The 22,612-nt window shown below is 42.1% G+C and overlaps 1 protein-coding gene across 2 annotated transcripts in view; it reads right to left on the bottom strand.

Annotated features, from left to right (window-relative positions):
* ubxn4 (UBX domain protein 4) overlaps positions 1–22,612 on the bottom strand; it is a 63,588-nt gene that overhangs the window by 20,600 nt on the left and 20,376 nt on the right. For both annotated transcript variants that reach the window (XM_083928728.1, XM_083928729.1), the window contains exons 7-9: positions 21,234–21,288; positions 12,343–12,507; positions 5,451–5,578 (exon numbers count right to left, since the gene is read on the bottom strand). In XM_083928728.1, the coding sequence (XP_083784854.1) occupies positions 5,451–5,578; positions 12,343–12,507; positions 21,234–21,288 (348 nt within the window). The remainder of the gene's footprint in view (positions 1–5,450; positions 5,579–12,342; positions 12,508–21,233; positions 21,289–22,612) is intronic.

The raw sequence follows: 22,612 nt of genomic DNA, 5'->3' as shown, positions 1-22,612 counted from the left end.
GTCTATTTGGAGTAACTGCTTCAGTATCAGCGCCGTCGTATAGGGGGGAAAGGTGATGACAATTCTAAGGGCCCACAGCCAGCCAGGGCCCACACACTGCTCCAGTAGCCTCTATGACAAAATGATTATGCACTGAACTAATATATATTCATACGAATGAATCCAAATTAAAACAAAGCCACAAGTTGTACAATACTCTATATATATGTTTATTCTATTCAATAACCCCCCTGGCCCCTTCTTAGAAAATGGTTTGGTCCACACCGCGGCTCTTTCTTCCCGGGGTTCTTCCTCATCGGAATTAAGTGCTAGCCGGTAGAGAAGCTAACTGCAGCAGAGTCAGTATGCCCCCCAAAAAACACAAGTCTGGACACCAGAAAAGAGTTGAGAAAGAGGTCAGGTGTAGGAACAGCAGAGCAGGGGCCCAAGACATCAAAACCTTTTTTTTTAAGAATGGTGAGAGTAAACTACCGAGGGCGGCTTAAACAATTAGCCTGCTTGTTCATTCATTTAATGTCTGTAATATTACCTTTGACGGGGCGCAGGCTGGAGCCTACGCTAGCTGTCATCGGGCCCCGCTCTGGACAGGTCGCCAGTTCATTAAAAAAAAAATCGCCAGGTCATTGTAGAGCGACGGTTCCTAGAGTAGCTATAACTGAACGTTACTAATTTAGGGGCTACCACCGTGACTGTGTGTTTCGCACATAACACTGTCGGACAGTGCTCCAGTAAGCGCCCATTCAGAGGCTGCATTCAATTGTATTATGACCCATTCAATTTCTACTCAGTAATTATGAGCATCTGACGAAGGTCAGTTACGTTTTCATGATGTGTTCAATGTGGTCTTGTAAAATGTGTCATTAGTGGGACATTTGAATAGTCTAAATACAAAAAAAGTTAATTGTTCAAAGATTTGTCGTTGTTGTTCTGTTTTTTTGACAACAACAAAGTAAAAAAAAGACTATTTAGAATTTTGGACAGTTTACACTGACTTTTGAATGGTTTAAAAATATTTTATCCATATCAGGACTTGAACCAGTCACCTTCTGGTTCCCAAGCCAAGTCCCAACGGACTGAGCTACTGACTCCCACCATTATTGTATACAATATATATAATTTAACAATAAACCTTTATCCTCTGCTGCTCCAGAATCAGCAGTGCCTGCTTCATCTGAGTTTGACCCCACAGCAGATGCTCACCCCCAGCAGTCCAATGATGCCTTTGATGGTGAGTGAGTAAACACCTTGGGGAGCTAGATGAGGAGCTCTGGGTCAGCATAAGATCCTTCCTTGGTGTACAAGAACACAGATACTTTTTTTCTGTTTAATTTTTTCTGTGCAGTATGCAGAAGGTTACTTCATTATGAATGCCAAATTACTTATGTATGCACAGTGTGCATCTACCATAGTGTCAGTATGGCTGTTGTTTGGTTTTTGTTTGTTTTGTTTTGTTGGCTTGTCTTGCTTTTATCTGTGATGCTTTTGTTGTTGTCACGTGACTGTTATTGTTGATTGTGTCTATTGTTGTTCATCTTTATCATTTGTGAAAATAAAATAGAAATATGGGGAAAAAAAAACACCTTGGCTATTTCAATTATATAATAGCAAAATATAGGCTACATTTTTTTATAACTCAATTTATGTCACTTTTGCTGTTGACAGAGCCAGGTCCAAGCTCCCAAAGCAAGGCTACTTCAGATAGTGAAGGGAATTGTGAAGCAAATCAAAGCTGTTGCAGTCATGAAACTGCTGAAGACAGTCAGAGCACAGGAAGTACAGAAAGACAGGAAAGAGAGAACAAGGAGGAAGAATATTTAAAATGTGACCCAGGATTATGGCCAGAGAAGCTCACAGACCACGATCGTGAGATAATAGTTAAAAAGCTAACCACAGCTACTCAAAGAGATCTGACCTTGATCATGCCAAAGGATTCAGATGGAAGGAAATTTCCAGAGTATTTAGAGTTTACAAAGTCAACAAATGGACGGGAAAAACAGAAGAGAGACTGGTTAATGTACAGTGAAAGTGCAAAGGCAATATACTGTGTACCATGCATGTTATTTTCCTCTGACGGCCTAAAAAAACCATCAGCCAGTGCACTTAACACCAAAGCAGGGTACAAAATATCAGATCTCAAATGGCGGAGAATGTACAACAAATTCCCTGACCATGAAGTTTGCAAGGCGCACAAAACCTGCTACCTCAAGTGGAAAAATCTGAGATATTCTTTGATAGAAGCAAAGGGGATAGACAGCCATCTGCAACAAGAGATCCAACTTGAAGTTGACAGAAACAAAGCTATTCTTGAGAGAATATTAGATGTTACTCTTTTTCTGGCCTCAAGAAATTTGCCATTCAGAGGGAGCACAGAAACGCTTGGTGATGTACGGAATGGTAACTTCCTTGGCACTGTAGAGCTTGTAGCCAAGTACGATCCTCTGTTGAATGATCATCTGAGAAAAGTTAAGGAGAAAAGACCAAGCACCAGAGTGACCCATTACCTTAGCCCAGAGTCTCAAAATGAGTTCATAGAACTCTGTGGAGATAGGGTTTTGAAAGAAATACTGAAGGAAAGGGAGTGTGCCATTTTTTACTCATTAATATGTGATGCAACTCCTGATGTCTCCCACAAGGAACAGAATGTAATTCTGTTGCGATATGTTGTTCAGAAGGAGAATGATCAGTGGGATGTAACTGAACGTTTCTTGCAGTTTGAAGAATTCAGTGGCAAGACTGGCCATGAAATATCAGAGATGTTACTGAAGACACTACAGGAGCACCACATTGACATTGCAGATTGCAGAGGCCAGGGCTTTGACAATGGCTCGAACATGTCAGGAAAAGTTAAAGGGGTCCAGGCTGAAATAAGGAAAATAAATCCACTTGCTACATATTCACCATGTGCCTCACATACTTTAAATCTTGTTGGAGTACATGCTGCAGAGTCATGTACCGACGTTTCAACATTTTTCGGGAGTTTGAATCGCTTGTACAATATCTTCAGTGCCAGCCCAGAGAGATGGGCCATTCTCAAAAAAAAGACTGGCTGCTCCCTTCACCGCATGTCTGATACCCGTTGGAGTGCCCGCATAGCGGCTGTTAAACCAGTTGCAAATAACTTACCATCACTCCTAGAGGCCCTGGATAGCATCCTTGCTAGATGCAGCTTGACTAATGAAGTCAAATCAGAGGTCACTGGTCTCAGGAGTTATTTTACATCTTTTAAAGCCATTGTTCTCCTGACTGTCTGGAAAAAAATACTGCAGTCCATTGAAGACAGAAACATAATTCTGCAGTCAGGAAAAATTACACTAGATGTAGAAGCAGCCAATATAGAGGCATTGAAGGAAGAAATGCAGGTCTTTCGTGACTCATGGGACAACTTCCTTGCAGAGGCTTCCCTCATCGCAGAAGCTATGGATGTTCCCATTGGATTTCCAGTCAGCCACAAGCGAAAGAGAAAGCGTTTTGCAGATGAGAGCCAGAGGTCAGAAGAAGAGGGAAACCAACAGGAGACAGAATCAAATCTGTTTCGCAACAGTGTTTTCTATGTGGCATTAGATAACATCCTCTGTGCCTTGGACACCCGCTTTCAATCCATTGCAAGTATTTGTGAGGAATTTGCTGCAATACTGAAAATCAAAGATTTAAAAGATGATCAGATTCACTCAGTTTGCCATTCATTAACAAGCAAATACAAACAGGTTCTTAGTGCTAATTTTGAAACTGAAGTGCAACATTTGAGGTCTGTTTATAGTGCCACATTTTCAGACTGCCACTCTCCCCTTGAACTGCTGAATTCCATCCATAAACTTCAGCTACAGAGCATTTTTGGTGAAGTATGTGTTGCCATCCGAATCTTCTGTACATTACCTGTGACTGTTGCAGGTGGAGAGAGGGCGTTTAGCAAACTGAAAATAGTCAAGAACTATCTCAGATCCACAGCAAGCCAAGAGAGGCTAAATAGCCTTGCTAGACTTTCAATTGAAAGTCAGCTAAGCCGACAATTGGACTTTAAAGACCTCATCAGCGAATTTGCCAACAAAAAGGCCCGGCGTTGGGCTTTCTGATGAGACTTACAGCGAACAAACTATTATTTACTACAATTTAAACTTTCAGTGGGATTAGATAAGGATTGTTGTTGTTTTTGATATTTGTTTTACAACGTATTCTATGTTCTCGTTGTTTTACTTGCACATTTAAGTTAATTGTTACATATTTACCTGTGGACTACCTTGAGCCAGGACACTGTTTTTCCTTTTATATCAAATTATTTCATAAGCATATCAGTGCTTGATTGTTGAATACAATAAAATACCCACTACCTATTTGTTGAGTGGTTAATTGAAAATATATTTGCAATCAGAAGTGTAATAACATGTTTCAAATCAATAAAATGAGAATAAGACAACTAATAATACATAATTTACATAATAATACTCTGACTTGTTAAGTTGTTAATCTTAAAAAAGGAAACAAATTGGGTGTATTACACCAGGCACCGTCAAGAACACTAAAAAACAATACAATTGAAGGTGGCAAGGAATAGGGTAGAGGGGCCCACACCGATATTCTTTCAGGGGGCCCAGAATTCCTAGCAACTGCCCTGTTCAGTATAGAACTCTGGCGAAATGACTTTATGGACATCCTTGCTATGGAACAGGCTGCCTTGACTCTCAATCCATTAGAGGGGCCTAGTGCCCGGCAAGGCCCCTTGGACTATATATAGAACCTTAATGTGTACTTAATGTGTGTTAGACTGCAGCTATCCTTCCCTCCCCTTGTCTTTGTTTTGTATTTTGTCTTTGTCTTGTATTTCCATTGTGCCATGATTGTGAAAAAGCAATAAAACTTAAATATTAAAAAAAAAAAAAAAAAGTCATAGAGTGTGGTCTTTACCTACTCAGTAAAGTGTCCTGAGATAACTTTTGTTATGATTTGGCACTATAAAAAGAACTGAATTGAATTATGAGGCCTTACTAGGAAATGGTCAAACATCAAGGTAATTTCTACAAAGAAGGATCTGTTTGCACAAAAGAGTCTGCGTCATGGGGGCCAAGAAATCCATCAACCGTATCCTCCACAAATGGGTTTTGTCTAACATACTCCCTATATTAATCCTGCAGTGGCTACAGTTTCACACATCCATTAATATCCTCTGCTAGTGATGGGATGTGAGAAGCATTTCTTAACTAGTTAACAATGAAATTGTCAATTTGATTTTTTGGGAAGTAAATTAATCTTTTATACGTACATTTCATTAAGAAAATCTAGTCTAATTGTCAAAATGCCTGTGGTAAAAAGGCATAAGAGTTATTTTTCTAATGTTATTTTGATATGCGCACTTCAGGATGACAACAGTTATGAACAAATGTACATTTCATCCTGCAGTGGTGGCAGAAAAAACATATACAGGTTGTGTCAGTTATTCATCTTCTTGAACTCTGTACCTCCTCTCCCTGACTAATGCCTCCTTCTTGGCCTCCTCCTCTGACTGCCTGGCCTGCAGTAGGGCCTTCTTGGCGATCTTCTCCTCCTCCTGGGTTTTGGCGTAGCGGGCCGCTCTATCGGCTCGGTCCTGCAGGAAAGAAGGGGTCAAATGTTTAATGTATATTGTTCCAAACTCTATCTCACCTTGATCTATGTAGGCATTTTTGGAAGAGCTTGAAATCACAGGCTTACTCTGCATTGAGCTGTGAATCATTACAATGTTATCTAATAACACATGAGTTTTAGAACTGAAACCAAAACTGTATCTTTGATTCTTTACACTTCTTTACAGAGAATACCATCAATTGTTAAATAAAAATTTTTTCACAGAAAAATTAAGTGTGAAAAAAAGGTCCAAGGCACTCGTCTGGCAAAAAAAAGCCCTTATTCAGAATGCTATTTAATGCTGAAACTCTAAATACATATACGATGCTTGTGCATTTTAAAATAAAGCTGAATTACAACCTATACATGACACAAACAGCCTTCTTCAGGGTGTAGCCCCTAGCACAGAGTTTCCCCTTTTAGTAGATACAAGATGATTAATGATCAATCGGGTCTCCTTGCTTACTAATAATCTGTATCATCAAAAAACATATCGATGTTAAGAACCCCCCTATAAAGAACCCCACCGGACATAACACAAACAGGCCATTTGAGTGACACTGCTTTGTCTAAACACCTGAGCTGACACAGGGTATGTGAATGTGGCCTAAGACAGCTCCTTTAAACCGTTCATTTAGTTCAAAACGACCTGCTTCTCAGTCAAAAACCGAGACCATTTACCATAATATTATCATGACTTGGTACGTCCAAATGTGTAGGCTTGACACAAGGATTGACACTTTAATGTGACCTGCCTGGTCGAATAGTGGTCGAATATATAGTATTTCCACACACATTTAACGTTATTTACGCACGATTAGTGCATCTAAAATGGGACTTAATGCAAGGGTAGGAGTAGGGCAGGGCAATAATTCAATATGGTAAATGCAGTCGCTTTTCTCTCTGCTCTCGTCTCTGCTTACAATTTTTGCTGATATTCTGGCTTTTCTTCTATGATAAATTACGAGCAGCGGCTACTGGATACTCGCTGGGACTATACACTTTTTGTAGATAGACTACTGCCATAACTAAATATTTTTACGAGTACTGCTCGTCCTTGGCCTACCAAAATGCTACACACTGACTGAGATTGAGGATCTCAGCTAAAAGAAGCTAACTAGCAACAAGATGTCTCCCTTTTCAAGGATGATTACCACAAACTGGTCCGGAAGATAGCAGTACTGGAAACAAAAATGCTTCGGCTCGAAGTAAACGTGGAGATAATAGACAACATTGGAATGAAACTACTCTGTCGATAACCCAAAACACTGAAAGGGAGCAGGCTAATAAAAAAAAGCTAACTAGCACCACCAAGACACGACAGGAGCCAGGTGTAAATGGCAGTAAGTCAAACAGTCCTTCCTGGAAAGCAGTTATCAGGCAGAACCCAGCACCCGTAGACTCATCATGATAGCGAGAGGCCAGCACTGCCATCTCTTCAACCCCAATACCGAGGCTACTACAAAAACTAAGAGCAAACTGCCCCAAGACACAGGGATCTACTATAGATCAGATTTGCTCTACTTTCACAAAGCTCCCCAAAAGAAGGCTCATCTCCCAGGACCAGAGAAAGGCATGAGGCTAAACCATATGCTTAAGGGCTACAGAAATAGCTAACCAATGGGCGTCAAATAGTGGGTGACGGAGTTGTGAATGAGATAAAACGCTTTTGCAGCAAGAAAAACACCAAAGTACTCTGTTTTCCCAATGACATGGTGTCTGATGACGAATGAAGAAGATGAAGAAGATCCTTAAGATTGCTGCTGAGCATCCGACACTGAAGTCTCTCATCCACACAGGAGCCCTTGATGTTGTGAAGCAACAATCAGAGGTATTACACAAGACTTCATTGATCTGATGAACAATGTCCAGTATTTAAATACTGAAATGTTTTTCAGTGGACCTCTACCAACAGTTCAGCGAGGAGATGAGAGATTCAGCAGGCTTTTGATTCTAAACAGATGGCTTAAAAACATGTGTACCGCTCACTCAAGAGCGACAGAGGACTCAGAAAGAACCTGCAACGTCACCATCTTCACCCCAACATGTGGATTATCCCCAAGAAGGGGAGTCTCCCCAAGCCCCAACAGAAGACTTCCAACCTTCACCCCCCCCCCCCCCCAGACCGCACCCAGCCCCCAACTCTCTCCATTTAGTCTCGACTCCTTCTTGAGCCTAGTCGATACTGGAATCCAACTAACACCTATTCACCTCCCACATCATCGACCCCCTCCCACTCCACCAACTCGGAAACAATCCAAAAGTCAGCGAGCCCCCCTACCTCCTCTGAATCATCATATCATTGAGTTTGACTGATATGTGCCGGATCCAGGCTGTAATACTGATATCAAGAATGTTCTTCCCCAGGAAAAAGCCAGGGCCCTATGGAGCTCAGGCAGCCTTATCAATCCCTGTGATGACGGGTAACAGAAAAGTGTTAAAACTGGTGAGAAATAAAAAGGGTTCAGTTAAATCTATTGAGTATAGCTTGTCAACCTAACAAGGTTAGCTTTACTCAATATCAAATCACTAGCCAACAAATCCTTGCTAGTAAATGACATCAATATGAAGTATAATCTAGACTTTTATTTCTTAGTGAAACATGGCTGACTGAATGTAACTGTAGTACCATTCTCAATGAGGTAGCACCAACAAATTTCAGTTTTATGAATAAGTGTCGAAGTGGGAAAAAAGGCGGGGGATTTGCTGCCCTTTTTAAATCTGTATTTCAGTGCAAGGAAACTATGTTTGATTGCTGTGATTTTAGCTCTTTTAATATCCCTTTTTTTTTTTACTAAAGGGGGAGACAAAAGCTCTCTTTTCCTTATTATTAGTAGACCACCAAGATACCCAGGAAAATTATTTGATGAGTTTGCTGAACTGCTGTCAGTTATCTGCACAGACTACAACAGGGGATTTTAACATTCACATAGACAATAACATGGACACAAATACCAAAGAACTTTGTTCTCTTCTTGACACTTTTGGCCTCTTCCACTATGTGAAAGGGTCCTCACACACAGTCAAGGCCACACTCTGGTTATCTCTAGAGGTGACATTACTTCTGTTGATAAAGGACTTGGCTCTTTCTGATAATTTCTGTGTGTTCTTTGACTTACAGATAACTCCTATCTTTCAGTTAACCTCTGTCTGTTAAGAAAAGGTATGTACATGAGAATACCGGTGTTTAGTTTAGGGAAGCTATAGCAATGTCACCAAGTGTGAGTGTAGAGAGAGTTGATGAACTTGTGGATAATTTCAACTGCAAAATCTCAAATGTCATTGATACCATTGCACCAATTAAAACCAAGATGACTTTGACCAGACAGTGAACACCATGGAGGAACACTATGATGGTAAAGGCTCTGGAAACAGAATGCATGAAATCAGAGCGTGAATGGAGAAAAACTAGACTTCAAATTCACCATGGCCTCTACTAACAAAGTGTTTGTAATTTTAACCATGGGTTATTCAAGGCTAGACAGCAACACTTTTCTGGTAGATGTAAGAATACAGGTCAAATAAAGTTTGCAGAAAATTAAATCAGATAAGTTAAATGTAGAGGAAATGTATAAGATAAAATATGTATGACTGTATATGGCAGAAATGAGCAGTAAGATTAAATTATTGCACTTAAGTGGTGGATAAAGTTATTGCACAAAGAAAAGAAGATAAGTGTCCAGGTATGCAAGAGTAGATTATTAATTGCACAGTGAGTGGCTCCCACTCCTTCCCTTCTGTCCTCTTTATTTCATTCGTGAGCCTGTTCATCCTACACTTGGACAGGGGCAGCCTTCTACTGAACAGGCTCCTCTGGTTGCTGGTGACGGTGTGCAGGTGGTGGCTGGCATTGTCCATAATGTCCAGCAGTTTGTCCAGTGTCATCATCTCTGCCACTGTCACCAGCGAGTCCAGTTTCATGCCGATCACAGCTGGCCTGCCTGATCCAGACTGGAGGTGTCCTTCTTGGATATGCATTGACGCATTGACGCATTGAAGCTTGGGAAATGTCCTCCATCTTTCCTTTTTCCAAGGGGGCCCTACAGCCAGTTCCTTTGCCTCTTGGGCAAATTGGTGGCCGCCTCGACTGTTATTCCCTTGGGCTTGCTGTCACTACGCCCACTGCAGAGATGGATAAACAGCTTCCAACTGGACGCCAAGTGGCACAGACACAGGAGGCTCAGGGTGTCACAGCAGTGACTTTGTGCCCTATTGCCATGGAGAGAGGAGTCATACTTGAGGTGTGCCGACGGGCTCTGTTCCATTTCGTCGCAAACTCGTCATGACGGACGCCTGCCTCTCCGGAGGGGGCGCACTGTGGCACAGCAGGAAAGTACAGGGGCAATGGTCTGCTCAGGATTGCACGGTGCATGTCAATGTGCTAGAGCTACAGGCTTTGCACCTAGCACTCAAGCACTTTCTGCCATGTCTGAGGGGCAAGCATGTGCTTCTCCAGTCGGACAACACTGAGGCAGTTTTTCATATAATCATCAAGGGGTCACCAGGTCCGCATGGTTACTGCAGGTGACCCAGGCTTCTAACATGGGCCACCCCTCGCCTGACCAGCCTATGAGCGGCGTATTTACCGGGTGATCAGAATAAGGTTGTGGACTTCCTCTCCCGTCGCAGGCCCCCACCAGGCGGCTTCATCCAGAGGTGGGGCACAACATTTGGGTCTCTTCGGCAGAGCAGAGGTGGACCTCTTTGCCCCAGTCGAGTCAGCCTCTGGTTTTCCTTAATTGAGACGACCAGTTCTCTGGGTCAGGAGGCTCTGGCCCATGAATGGCCGGATAGCCTTCACTATGCCTTTCCACCGCTTCCCCTGATCTTCCAAACAAATCTCAGGGTGCTGCGTCAGGGATACAGGTTCTGGCCTGCCAGGACCGGTTTTCCCCTGCTCCACAAACTCTGTTGCTGGACAACCTGGTGCCTTCCAGAGAGGACATGCCTCTTGACGCAGCTGGGAGGTCGGATTTGGCATCTGAACCCTTCAGCTGTTGGTTTGGCCCCTGCAGGGCCCGATCCGCTGCTGAGCGATTGCATAGAGCCTGTCAGGAGAACTATTTGGGTGCCAGAGCACCCTCTACCCGTCTGCAGTATCAGAACAGGTGGAAACTATTTTCTGGTGGGTGTTCAGTTGAGAATGTTGATCCAGTGCACTGCTCTGTGCCTACCATTCTTAAGTTTTCGCAATCGCTCCTAGATGAAAATCTGTCTCCTTCTACACTGAGGGTGTATGTGGCTGCTATTTAATCACAGCACATCAGAATCGACAATGACACAGTGGGAAGCCACAGGCTGGTGTCCCTCGTCTTGACAGGGGCACAGAGAACTCAGATGGCTCTGGCATTACTTTGTGGCCAAACACACTTAAGGTGCTGGCATGCCCACACCTCAACCAGCCTATCTGATTGGCATGATTTGAACCCCTATTAGGTAAGGGGATGATAACTCTGAGCTGCTGTGCTCGGTGCGGGCCCTTAGAGCCTATGTAGACATTACTGTAGACATGAGGCTGTCCGATCAGCTCTTTAACCGTCACGGTGGGCCTAGGAAAGGTTGTGTTGTGACCAAGCAACGCCTGTCTCACTGGATTGTGGACGTCATAGCCTCGACATATGAGTTAAACGGCCTCTCTTTACCATCTGGGGTGAAATGCCACTCTAGTAGGAGTGTTTCGACATCATGGGCTACCCTGAGAGGTGCCCTTGGAGGTCATATGTGGCGTGGCTTCATGGGCATCGCCAAGCACGTTCTCCAGATATTACAATGTGAATGTGACTACCCCCCATCCATTGGGCGTGGTTTTCGGACAGACTCCCTCCAACTCATCACTACCTCTGGCGGTCATCCAGGATTCATAGAACAGTAGTTACATTCGTAACTTTTGTTTTGTGACTTAGAAACACATCTAATTTCATACTGTTTTCATTTCCCTCCTAATTATTAATTTACGATAAAGATGGATGTTAAAATCAGATAAAAATATGGATGCAGCAGGAGTTGAGTTAACTTAGCAAAGGTATAGGATTCATTCTTAACCACTGTTGTAATACACAGACGTTAGCAGACGTGCTAACAAGCTGACGGACAAATTTTCCAACCGTTTGCGACAGGTTAGGAAAAATGTATCACACTTGACACCCTACTTACTGACTAACTTGATTGGTCCAGTTAACATTACTGTAGCAGGTTAAGTTAGTTAAACAGCATATGACATCAATGGCAGCAAAAGCCTCAAAATTGAAAGTTAGCACTGCAAAAAGTTTTTCTTCATCCATGGAAAAGAAGACTATGCTGTTTTCTTCATTCTGATTGGTTAAAAGACCAGAGATATCGCATCAAAGATGTTTTACTAAGAAGACGATCACTACAGCTCTACAGACTACTATGGTCACACTCCGGTCTGTGGGAATGTAGCCTACTGTATGTCCAATTGTGCTGCCCATCCATCTGAAAAAAAAAGGTCTTCAGATCTGCACGATTCACGTCAATGACATATTTTGATTTAACGCTGAAAAAAGCGACTCGTTTGCAGGTTTGTATAAAAAGATACTTTATATAGAACAACTGAAACTGAAAATCATGTCAGATAGTGAAGTTTTATGATGATGAAAAGTTTTTCAATTTAGGCATAGTGTTCTTCTAGTGGTGATCAATCGCAGAGGCAGACTTCTTGAATGATTTTCACTTCCAAACGGTGTTGCTTTAACCGAGGGAAGAATGGAGAGAGAGAGCTGTGCTTACCAAGGCAATCTGCTGTTTGACCCGCTCCCTGGCAGCCTTTTCTTCAGCCTTCACCCTGTTCCTTTCCTCAAGGAGTCGCTTGGTGTTCTCATCTTCTTGTTTCCTTTGCAAGTCCTGCACATCCTTCCCCATCTTCCGCCGCTCTATTTCTTTCTTGATCTCATTCTGAATCACAGGAAACATACATGCAGATCAGGAGGTGGACCACACCAATTATGTATTCCAATCAACATTACAAAACAAAACAATCACAAGGTTTTTCCTTTTATTTTCAGTATAAAAGTTTAATCTGGTAAGTTTTTGTGAAAAATGTGTTTCTTTTTTGATATTTTCTGAAACTGTCACTATATCCTTAAAGCACAATGAGACAGACAATCTGAGAAAAAGTCATACATCTCTACCTTCTGTTTCAAGTTCCTAATGGCATCTGTAAGTTTCCACCACATTCGGAAAAAAAACCCTCAGATTCTTATCTTTAACTGGAATAAAATGAATGTGGTACCCAGATTTTTGTAATTATTTCAGAGACTCTCCGTTTTTCTACCAAAGTCCTTTTTTCACTCAACAGATGAGCAACTTTTGAAATCTTTTATGGGCCAGTAAAGCCTCAAGGCTACGAAGGACACATCTTGAAAGATCAAGAAAAGATCGGCTTGCCCTTACGGGTCTGATATATTATTATTGGGCAGCAAACTTACAAAAAATAGTTTATTGGTTACAGGCCCCTGAAACAGACTTGTGCATTGCATAAGCAAAATCTTGTAAACAAGCATCGCTTGGTGCACTGACAACATCAAAACTACCCATTTGTCCATCAAAGTTTTCCCCCAGTCCAGTTGTAAGTTGAGGATATGGATACTATGGATAGTTTAGGCAAACATTCAACTTGTCTGATCTTTACATACTTGGTCCCATTTCTAATAATCATAATTTCCCAGCTGCTAAGTTAGATAACACTTTCAGACAGTGGAACAGTAGCAGATAGTGCACAGTAAAGTAATGTATCCCCTCAATTAAGAAATTGAGGGGATACATTACTGAGCTATCGTCTCTCCTGATCGGCCAGGCTAACAATTTTTATGCATTTGTCCCCATGTTCATAATATTGGTTATATATAATATATGATTGCTATGGCGCCATACTAGGTGGCAGCCTGTAAAAGCAACTCCCGTGGGTTTTTAAGTTTTTAAAAAGTTTTTGTTGTGTGCGTTTTGCTTTTTGCTTAACTTTTGGCGACTCTTCTCCGTAATTAATATTTCCTGGAAGAGGACACCTTTCTTTTTTCTTTTTCCTTTTTTTGAACTTTCACGGCACTTTTGTGTTGATTTTGTGATGGTTTTGCTAGCCCTAGCAAGAGAGGGTCAGGAGCGCATCACTGAGTGCATTGTTTACACACGCGACAAGCTGATTGCTCTGTGTGAACCTGTACTGTTGCCTGGAGCCAGACCTGAGGTCCTGAAGGAGCTGCGGAGGAGACGCCGTGGCTGCAGAGCTGGAGTGAAACGGAGGGTGAAGATGAGGAGACACAGACCGGCTGGGAAACGTGAGGTCTCTGGGGAACAAGACGGACGAGCTTGCCGTGCTGATAAAGGCTCAGAGGGAATATCGTGTGTGTGTTGTGTTTCACGGAGACATGGCTCCACTCACACATCCCGGACCACAGCATGGCGATTCCCGGTTTCAGCACTGTTCGGGCGGACAGGGACATGACAAGCAGCGGAAAGAAAAAAGGAGGAGGGATTGCACTGTACGTGAGTGAGAGGTGGTGTAATCCCGGACACGTTCACATGAAGAAACGTCTCTGTACCCCGGACATTGAACTGTTGACTGTGGGGATGAGGCCTTATTATTTGCCCCGGGAATTCACGTCTGCCATCATTATCGGTGTGTACGTTCCTCCTTCAGCTGATGCAGCGCTGGCCTATGACGTCATCCACTCCGCTGTTGCCCAGATACAGACGCTGCATCCTAACGCATTTGTTGTCATCACTGGGGATTTTAATCACGTCTCACTGGATAAAATCCTCCCAACATTTCACCAGTATGTTGACTGCCCCTCCAGAGACTGTAACAAACTGGATCTATTGTATGCAAATGCTAAGGATGCATACAGTCCCACAGCCCTCCCCCCTCTCGGAAGATCTGACCACAACCTGGTTCTGCTGACCCCTAAGTATATTCCCCTTGTTCAGCGGCAGCCTGTCCACACTAGGAGCGTGAGGAGGTGGACTCAGGAGGCCGCTGACGCACTACAGGACTGCTTTGAGTGGACAGACTGGGATGCACTTGTTGAGCCAAATGGAGAGGATCTGGACAGCATGACCGACTGCATCACAGAATACATCAGGTTCTGTGAATGCACCACCATGCCAACCCGGACTGTGAGCTGCTTCTCTAATAATAAGCCGTGGATAACCAATGACCTGAAAGCCCTTCTTAACAAGAAGAAGAGGGCGTTCAGAGCTGAGCTCTCCTGTGCAGCTGCTCCTCCTCCTCCTCCTCCTCCTCCTCCTCCTCCTCCTCCTCCTCCTCCTCCTCCTCCTCCTCCTCCTCCTCCTCCTCCTCCTCCTCCTCCTCCTCCTCCTCCTCCTCCTCCTCCTCCTCCTCCTCCTCCTCCTCCTCCTCCTCCTCCACTACCTCCTCGTCCACTGAAGACACCAGCAGCCTCCCCCGCATGACTGTGACTGCAGGCCAGGTTAGGAGGCAGCTGGAGAGACTCCACCAGCATAAGGCTGCAGGCCATGATGGTATCAGCCCCAGGGTCCTGAAGACATGTGCCAGCCAGCTGTCTCCTGTCCTACAACACCTCTACAACCTGAGCCTTGGTCAGGAGAGAATACCAGTGCTCTGGAAGACTTCCTGCCTAATTCCTATTTCAAATTTCAAAGAAGTCGTCACCATCAGACCTTAATGACTATCAACCAGTGGCCCTCACATCTTACGTCATGAAAGTGCTGGAGAGACTAGTTTTGGTCAACCTGAGGCCGCAGGTGAGAGTCCTGCTAGACCCTCTGCAATTTGCTCACCAGCCCCACTTGGGAGTTGATGACGCTGTCATCTACCTGCTGCAACGAGCCCCTTTGCACCTGGATGGTGGAGGAGGTACTGTGAGAATCACATTCTTTGATTTCTCTAGTGCTTTTAACACCATTCAGCCACTGCTACGGGGGGAGAAGCTGCAGGTGATGGGAGTAGACAACACAATGATCTCCTGGATTACTGACTACCTGACAGGCATGCCACAGTTTGTCAGTATGGGCAGTGTTCTGTCTGATGTGGTGGTTAGTGATACAGGAGCTCCACAGGGGACTGTACTGTCTCCTTTCCTGTTCACCTTATACACCACTGACTTTCAGTACAACACTGAGTCGTGTCACCTGCAAAAGTTTTCTGACGACTGTTGTTGGGTGTATAAGTGAGGGACAGGAGGAGGAGTACAGGGCACTGGTAGACAACTTTGTGAAGTGGACTGGACAGAATCACCTGCGGCTGAACATCAGCAAGACCAGAGAGATGGTGATAGATTTCAGGAAGAAGAGGAATATGGCTTTCCAACCTCTGTGCATTCTGGGAAAGGATGTGGAGGCGGTGGAGGACAAGTACCTGGGTGTTACCATCAACCACAGACTGGACTGGAGATCTAACATTGAAGCTGTTGACAAGAAGGGGGTGAGCAGACTTTATTTCCTGAGGAAGCTGAGATCCTTCAACGTGTGCAGCAAGATGTTGGAGATCTTTTATCAGTCTGTGGTGGCCAGTGTATTTTTCTTTGCTGTGGTTTGTTGGGGAAGCAGCATTGGCGCCAGCGACACCAACAGACTCAACAAACTGATCAGGAAGGCTGGCTCTGTAATTGGCTGCAAACAGGACACTCTGGAGGCTGTGGTGGAGAGGAGGACACTGAAAAAACTGTTATTAATCATGGATAATCAACCCTCTCCAACTCACACTGGTCAAAAAGCAGAGCACCTTCTCCAAAAGGCTGCTTCAGCTTCGCTATTGTAGCAACAGATTCAGGAAATCTTTCCTGCCACAATCCATCACTTTTTATAATAACTCTCTCACCTCTGCCTGACAGAGAACTCTGCTCTCTCTACTGTTTTTTGTTTTGTATATATTATTATTGTTATAGTATATTTTGCATATTTTGTTGTATATATTATTATTGTTTATAGCACGCTGTGCACTGTATATATACACTATGTATATATTTGATTCTATTTATGTTATGTACAAAGTTTCCATTTGCTGACCCACTACTGCCGTTACAAAATAATTTCCCAGTCTGGGATCATTAAAGTAATTCTATTCTATATTGATGTCTAGTAATGGTCATAGCGTTTCAACAACGCGTGTTGTTAGCATGTCATACTCTGTGTTTGTGAGTGTTGAAGGTCTCCTCTCCATGAATTGAGGGCAATTATAATTGAGGCCATTATTAGTCAAGGTAATAGGTTCACCCTCTACAAAGCCTTGTAAGAATCAAGTAACTGCCATCTTTGTCTACATCAGGGGTATCCAACCCTGCTCCTGGAGGGATACTGCCCTGCATGTTTTAGGTTTCTCCCTGCTCCAACACACCTTAAACCTGTGACAAGCTTCAGCTGCTTGATAACAAACATATTAGAATAATACATCTTACATTGCAGTCGGTTACCTATTAACCGCGCGCGCGCACACACACACACACACACACACACACACACACACACACACACACACACACACACACACACACACACACACACACACACACACACACACACACACACACACACACACACACACACACACACACACACACACACACACACACACACACACACACACACACACACACACACACACACACACACACACACACACACACACACACACACACACACACACACACACACACACACACACACACACACACACACACACACACACACACACACACACACACACACACACACACACACACACACCATTTATGCCGAGAAATAGATTCCCTTAATAATGAAATAAATGAATAAAGAAGAAAAATAAATAAATGTATAAAAATGCTCATGGTGAATGACTAGTTTTACAGCATTGCTTTACTGGAAGCGTTTTTTGGTGGCTCCTTTGAGAAAATATTACAGATGCTTTAGTTTGGGTTACTGATTTCCATTCTATGAGGAGTCTTCAACATGCTATGAGGGTTGCAAAAGTAATAACAGTCTAAATCTCCTCTGGCCAATCTCCAGCAGTCACACAAGTTGTCACTATTAGCGTATAGCTTAGCCAATTTTGACTTACTGTAATGCGTAATGTAGAGAATTTTCAATTTATTAAGTGTAAACGTGGACAAGAGTAGGATCCATTCACCCAGCTTAGAGTTCTATCCCACACTGCCTCAGATGTTAGTCACTATTTCTGCTTCCCACTTAGCCTTGATACTATCCGTGGATGTTCTTTTGGTTGACATGATTAAGTTAGCATAACTGACTGTTCAGGTAACTGAGGAAAGGATGTAATGCATGTTTGAATAAAATGGCGAATCTGCAGTGAATCTGAAGAAACTGAATTTGGAAATATTAAACGTGTTGGAAAAGTCAGTAAAGTTGGGAAAGACCTTGACCATGAAAAAATGTTCAAAGGTAGTGAGGCCCTTATGGTTCCACTGTCTGAAAGTGTTATCTAGCTTAGCAGCTGGGAAATTATGATTATTACCAAGTATGTAAAGATCAGACAAGTTGAATGTTTGCCTAAACTGTATCCATATCCTCAACTTACAACTGGACTGGGGGAAAACTTTGATGGCTTTGACTTTGTCAGTGCAGCAAGCGATGCTTGTTTACAACATTTAAACAGCTAACAGCCCATAAAAGATTTCAAAAGTTGCTCATCTGTTGAGTGAAAAAAGGACTTGGGTAGAAAAACGGGGAGACTCTGAAATAATTACAAAAATCTGGGTACCACATTCATTTTATTCTAGCTAAAGATAAGAATGTGAGTTGTTGTTTTTCTTCGAATGTGGTGGAAACTTACAGATGCCATTAGGAACTTGGAACAGAAGGTAGAGATGTATGACTTTTTCACAGATTGTCTGTCTCATTGTGCTTTAAGGCTATAGTGACAGTTTCAGAAAACACATTTTTCGGCAAAACTTACCAGATTCAACTTTTATACTGAAAATACAAGGAAAAACCTTGTGATTGTTGACTGGAATACATAATTGGTGTGGTACACCCCCTGATCTGCCTGTGTGTTTCCTGTGTTTCACACAAGGCAAGTGCTACGCTATGAATGAATCTAAACTAGTCACTGATTTGTACTCCTCTCAGGGTGTAGATAGAGGGAATTGCAGTGCCGGGGTTGGCTGAGGGGATATGGGACTATCTGGAGGGAGAGCTCACTAATCAGAAAGTTCAGAATGCAATAAGGATATAATTTCATTATATTAGGGGGGTGCTGCGCACCCTCAACGGCACCCCCCTTTAACGTCAAGTAAATCCTATGTAATTCTGTTTTCTGAATAGCGTCAGATCCCAACAGGAGTCATTTAAGGATCCCTTTCCTATAGAACAGCTCTATATTTTGTCCTTTTAATAAACAAACTAAACAGCCTTATGCTATTTATCTTATTCTCACGACAGCATGTAAATTCTGTCTCTACATGGTTGCATGTTTACAATTCTCAGAAAACACAGACAGCGTTGAGATTCACTTGTTCAAAGATCGTTTATTATTTTGTTTGAGAAGATGATCCACTCCCACAAAAAACAACTAAAACGGAATTAAACAAATTGAAATTATTTCTTTATTTTGTTGTGGGGGAAGCCAATATGTGATTTTTGATTTAACTTTGGACTGTTTCTGTCTATTATTTAAAAGACATTTTCTGATGTTGAGTGTAGCTCATTGTGTGAGACACTGATTTAAAGTGAGTTTGTATTGTGGCTCTAATTATTGCTGTATAATTGTGATCCTTCTGTCTGGTGATTTGTAACACCTTTTAACACCAATTCATTTATCCATGTGGGGATTGACCTTTAATACAAACCTATATTAAATTGTCTGATTAAACACCCACTGGCACGCTACATTCAGGCAATCTGCTACAGTGTGTTGGAAACATATGAAAACCATGATTCCTTTAATCCCCCCCAACGCTGTAAACCTGGGGGAAACACTGAGACCGGTTTCATTAAAAATTGCTTTTCTTCTGACAACATTAGCGGAGTGAATTATATTTAGAAATGTACTAAAGACATCAACACCCCTGTAGTGGCCCTTTCATCAGACGCTGAAAAGGTATTTGATCACCTGGACTGACTTTGGACGAAAATTGAATAGAAATGATTCAGCTACTCAATCTGTCAGCAATAATTTAGACAAATGCTTATGTATCATCTCTTTTCCTCTTGTCACGAGGTACACATTAGAGCTGTCCCTTGTCCCCTCTGCTTTTCTCTCTGGTTATTAAGACCCTTGCAATTGCTAGAACACACTATCGTGGTTGAGCAGGAAAAGCATGTCATCTCTTTATACGCAGAGGCATCACTTCATGCACTCAGTAATTTATTAGAAGAATATGGCTGTGTCTCTGGCTACAAAATAAACTTAAATTAAGGTATGATATTACTCTCAATAGTGCTGCCCAACAACTACCAAGAATTACATCCTATTTCGATGAAGTCTTCTATTTATTCCCCCTTACCATAGTCTGAAAACTTTAACAAATCCAATAACTAAACATATGACAAAATATGACATACTAGAACAAAGTTTCACAGTGTCCGGAAAAAATATATTCTGCTTCACTTGGGTCATTGAGAGGTGTAATCACAAAAGGACTGGTATAACAGAGTATATGTACGTTTGGACACCTACGTATATGAGCTTGATCATCTGAAGTCCTTCAAACAATTGAAATTGTCCTACATGCTTCCTTTTCAGGGGCTATATCAGAGTGCAGCAGGGAGGGAAACGTGGTCCTCTGGAAGATTCTCAAATAGACATCATGGTACAAGAAAAACATCATCCTAAAGGTTTTCTGTTCTTTGCCTAAAAGAGACTCATGTCCTTTATAGGAAATAAAGCTCTGTGTAAGGGTTAAATTGGAAATGAACATTGGTGATGCTTTCGATGATGCGGATTGAACCTTGATTTGTGGTAACCCTCAATCATTCTCTTAACAGTTGACATAAACCATTACAGTTGAACCTTATTCACAGTTTATTATACACCTAAACTTCTCCAGAAGATAAGTAGTAGCTACCCAGAACACAGTGTAAATTTGAAACAGGATCTCTTATATATATTATATATATATATATTATTTTTTGGACATGTAAGTGCCTGGATGATATCTGTTCTGGACATCATTACAAAAGTAGTGGGGATGGAGATCCCATCCAACCCGAGACTGATGGGGGACGGCTTAGTTTTGCCAATTGACTTGACGGGCTCAAGTGGCAGGGTCATGGTTAATGCTGTTTATGTTGTACTTTTTGAACTGACTGTTCTCTATTTCTTTATGAAAAAATTAAATCTTGATATGCAGGTGATTAGTTGTGTAGATCAGATATCTGTGCATGGAGTGAAGAGGGCACAGAATAGAGCTCCTGAGCTGCGCTCATAGCTGACACAAACATGGACTTCAGGTATCTGGTACATGTTGATGTCAACTTAACACTGAATATTGAGGGTAACAAATTAGTTTTCTTTCAAGTTTTGGAGAAAGGGGATCATGTTCCTGATCAATAACAGATATTATAATAATTATTATTATTATTATAATTATTATTAATATATTATTTCCATATTTCATTTATTGGGGGGACGCAACCCATGAGTATGGAAATATGGACACAAAAATATGTCAAACTAATTAGTGCCCAAAACAGGCTAGTCTCCTTACCTCTTCTTCTCCCCTCTGCTTTTGCTCTCGTCTCTCCTCCAGTTTCTTGGTTAACCTTACAGTACACACAAGACAATATAATGATAATTTATCACATTTACCTTCAGAATGATACATGCAACAATTACAGTCTTTTCATTACACCAGTGCATGGTATTTACAATTCCTTCCTCATGTTGAGTCATTTCTGTAATGAAAATTATTTTGATAAGTTTTGATCGTAGGGTTAGAACGATTATGTGTGCAAAATTTTGAGCTGATGGGACTCAGGACGAGTTCCTGAAGTAGGTTTTGAATATTTTTTGCATGTTTGTGTATTTTTCAATTTAGCGTAACAGTGCCAACTAATGTCCGATTGACCTCAAATTTTGAACAGAGCCTGAAGTTTCCATGGAGAACTATCAGTCTGAGTTTAATGTTTAATGTTACCTGTACCAAGTTTCATCTTTATCTCACACGCAGCCTAGGAGGAGTTCAAAAAAGTAGCTTTTGCATATATCGCGATCATGTGGGAAAAAAAGTCTAGACGGAAATGGGCATGGCCTATATCCAAAGATTCACGTATGTTCAGGGAACGCCTGAATGTAAAAATGTTGAATGTGTGAGGTTCAATGTAGGAGTTACAGGCAAAAACACTGTCAACTTGAGTATAGCGCCACCTGCTGGTGAAAGTGTCATTTTTGGTGTCTGCCATACATGCAGGGGTCTATACCAAAGTTCAAAGTTTCACCTCCATAACTTATACTATGTAGGCTGCAGTATGAGTTTTAACGATGGAAAAACAAAAAAAATAATAAGGATCCTTGTTAAAGCAATATGGTTCCCAGCACCGCTGGTTATGGGAGCCAAACGGCTGATTGAACTTCAGGTCAATGGCTGGTTATTGGTTTCATTGGTCAGGTAAGTATGAGAGTTAAGTCTGCAATTCAATAAATACCTAAAAAAAAAAAAATCTGATTAATCTTTAATCTGAAAATGTGATTCATTGTCCAGTCTTAGCAGCTGTTAGGTTTAGGCAGTATCAAAGGTAGTTAAAAATCCTGCAGGTAGGATTTTCAACACAGACAAAAATACAAATACTCGTCTTTCCATTTCACTGATATGGAGATGTATTGAGGTGACGTAGTGTAGTGCACAGAACACGCAAGCAGAGGTGCTGCGTGGAACAGGCAGCAGAGCTGAGAAAGATGCTGACAGCCAGTGGTTTAACTATACAGGACAAGTAAATTAGAAAAATGCCTCTGCCCCTGTTTGGGATTATTTTCGTTTAGTTATACCTGCAAGTGAGGGTGTCTTGGACACACATGGCTTATGTAGATAGACTGCTTTCTTTGTGAAAATGGAACATGCCTATGTTGATAATTCACACTGGACCCGGT

This window comes from Echiichthys vipera, assembly GCF_963691815.1.
Source record: "Echiichthys vipera genome assembly, chromosome: 2".
NCBI lineage: Eukaryota > Metazoa > Chordata > Actinopteri > Perciformes > Trachinidae > Echiichthys > Echiichthys vipera.
Note: the sequence above shows the minus strand (reverse complement) of the source record. Positions and strands in the feature narration are given on the sequence as shown.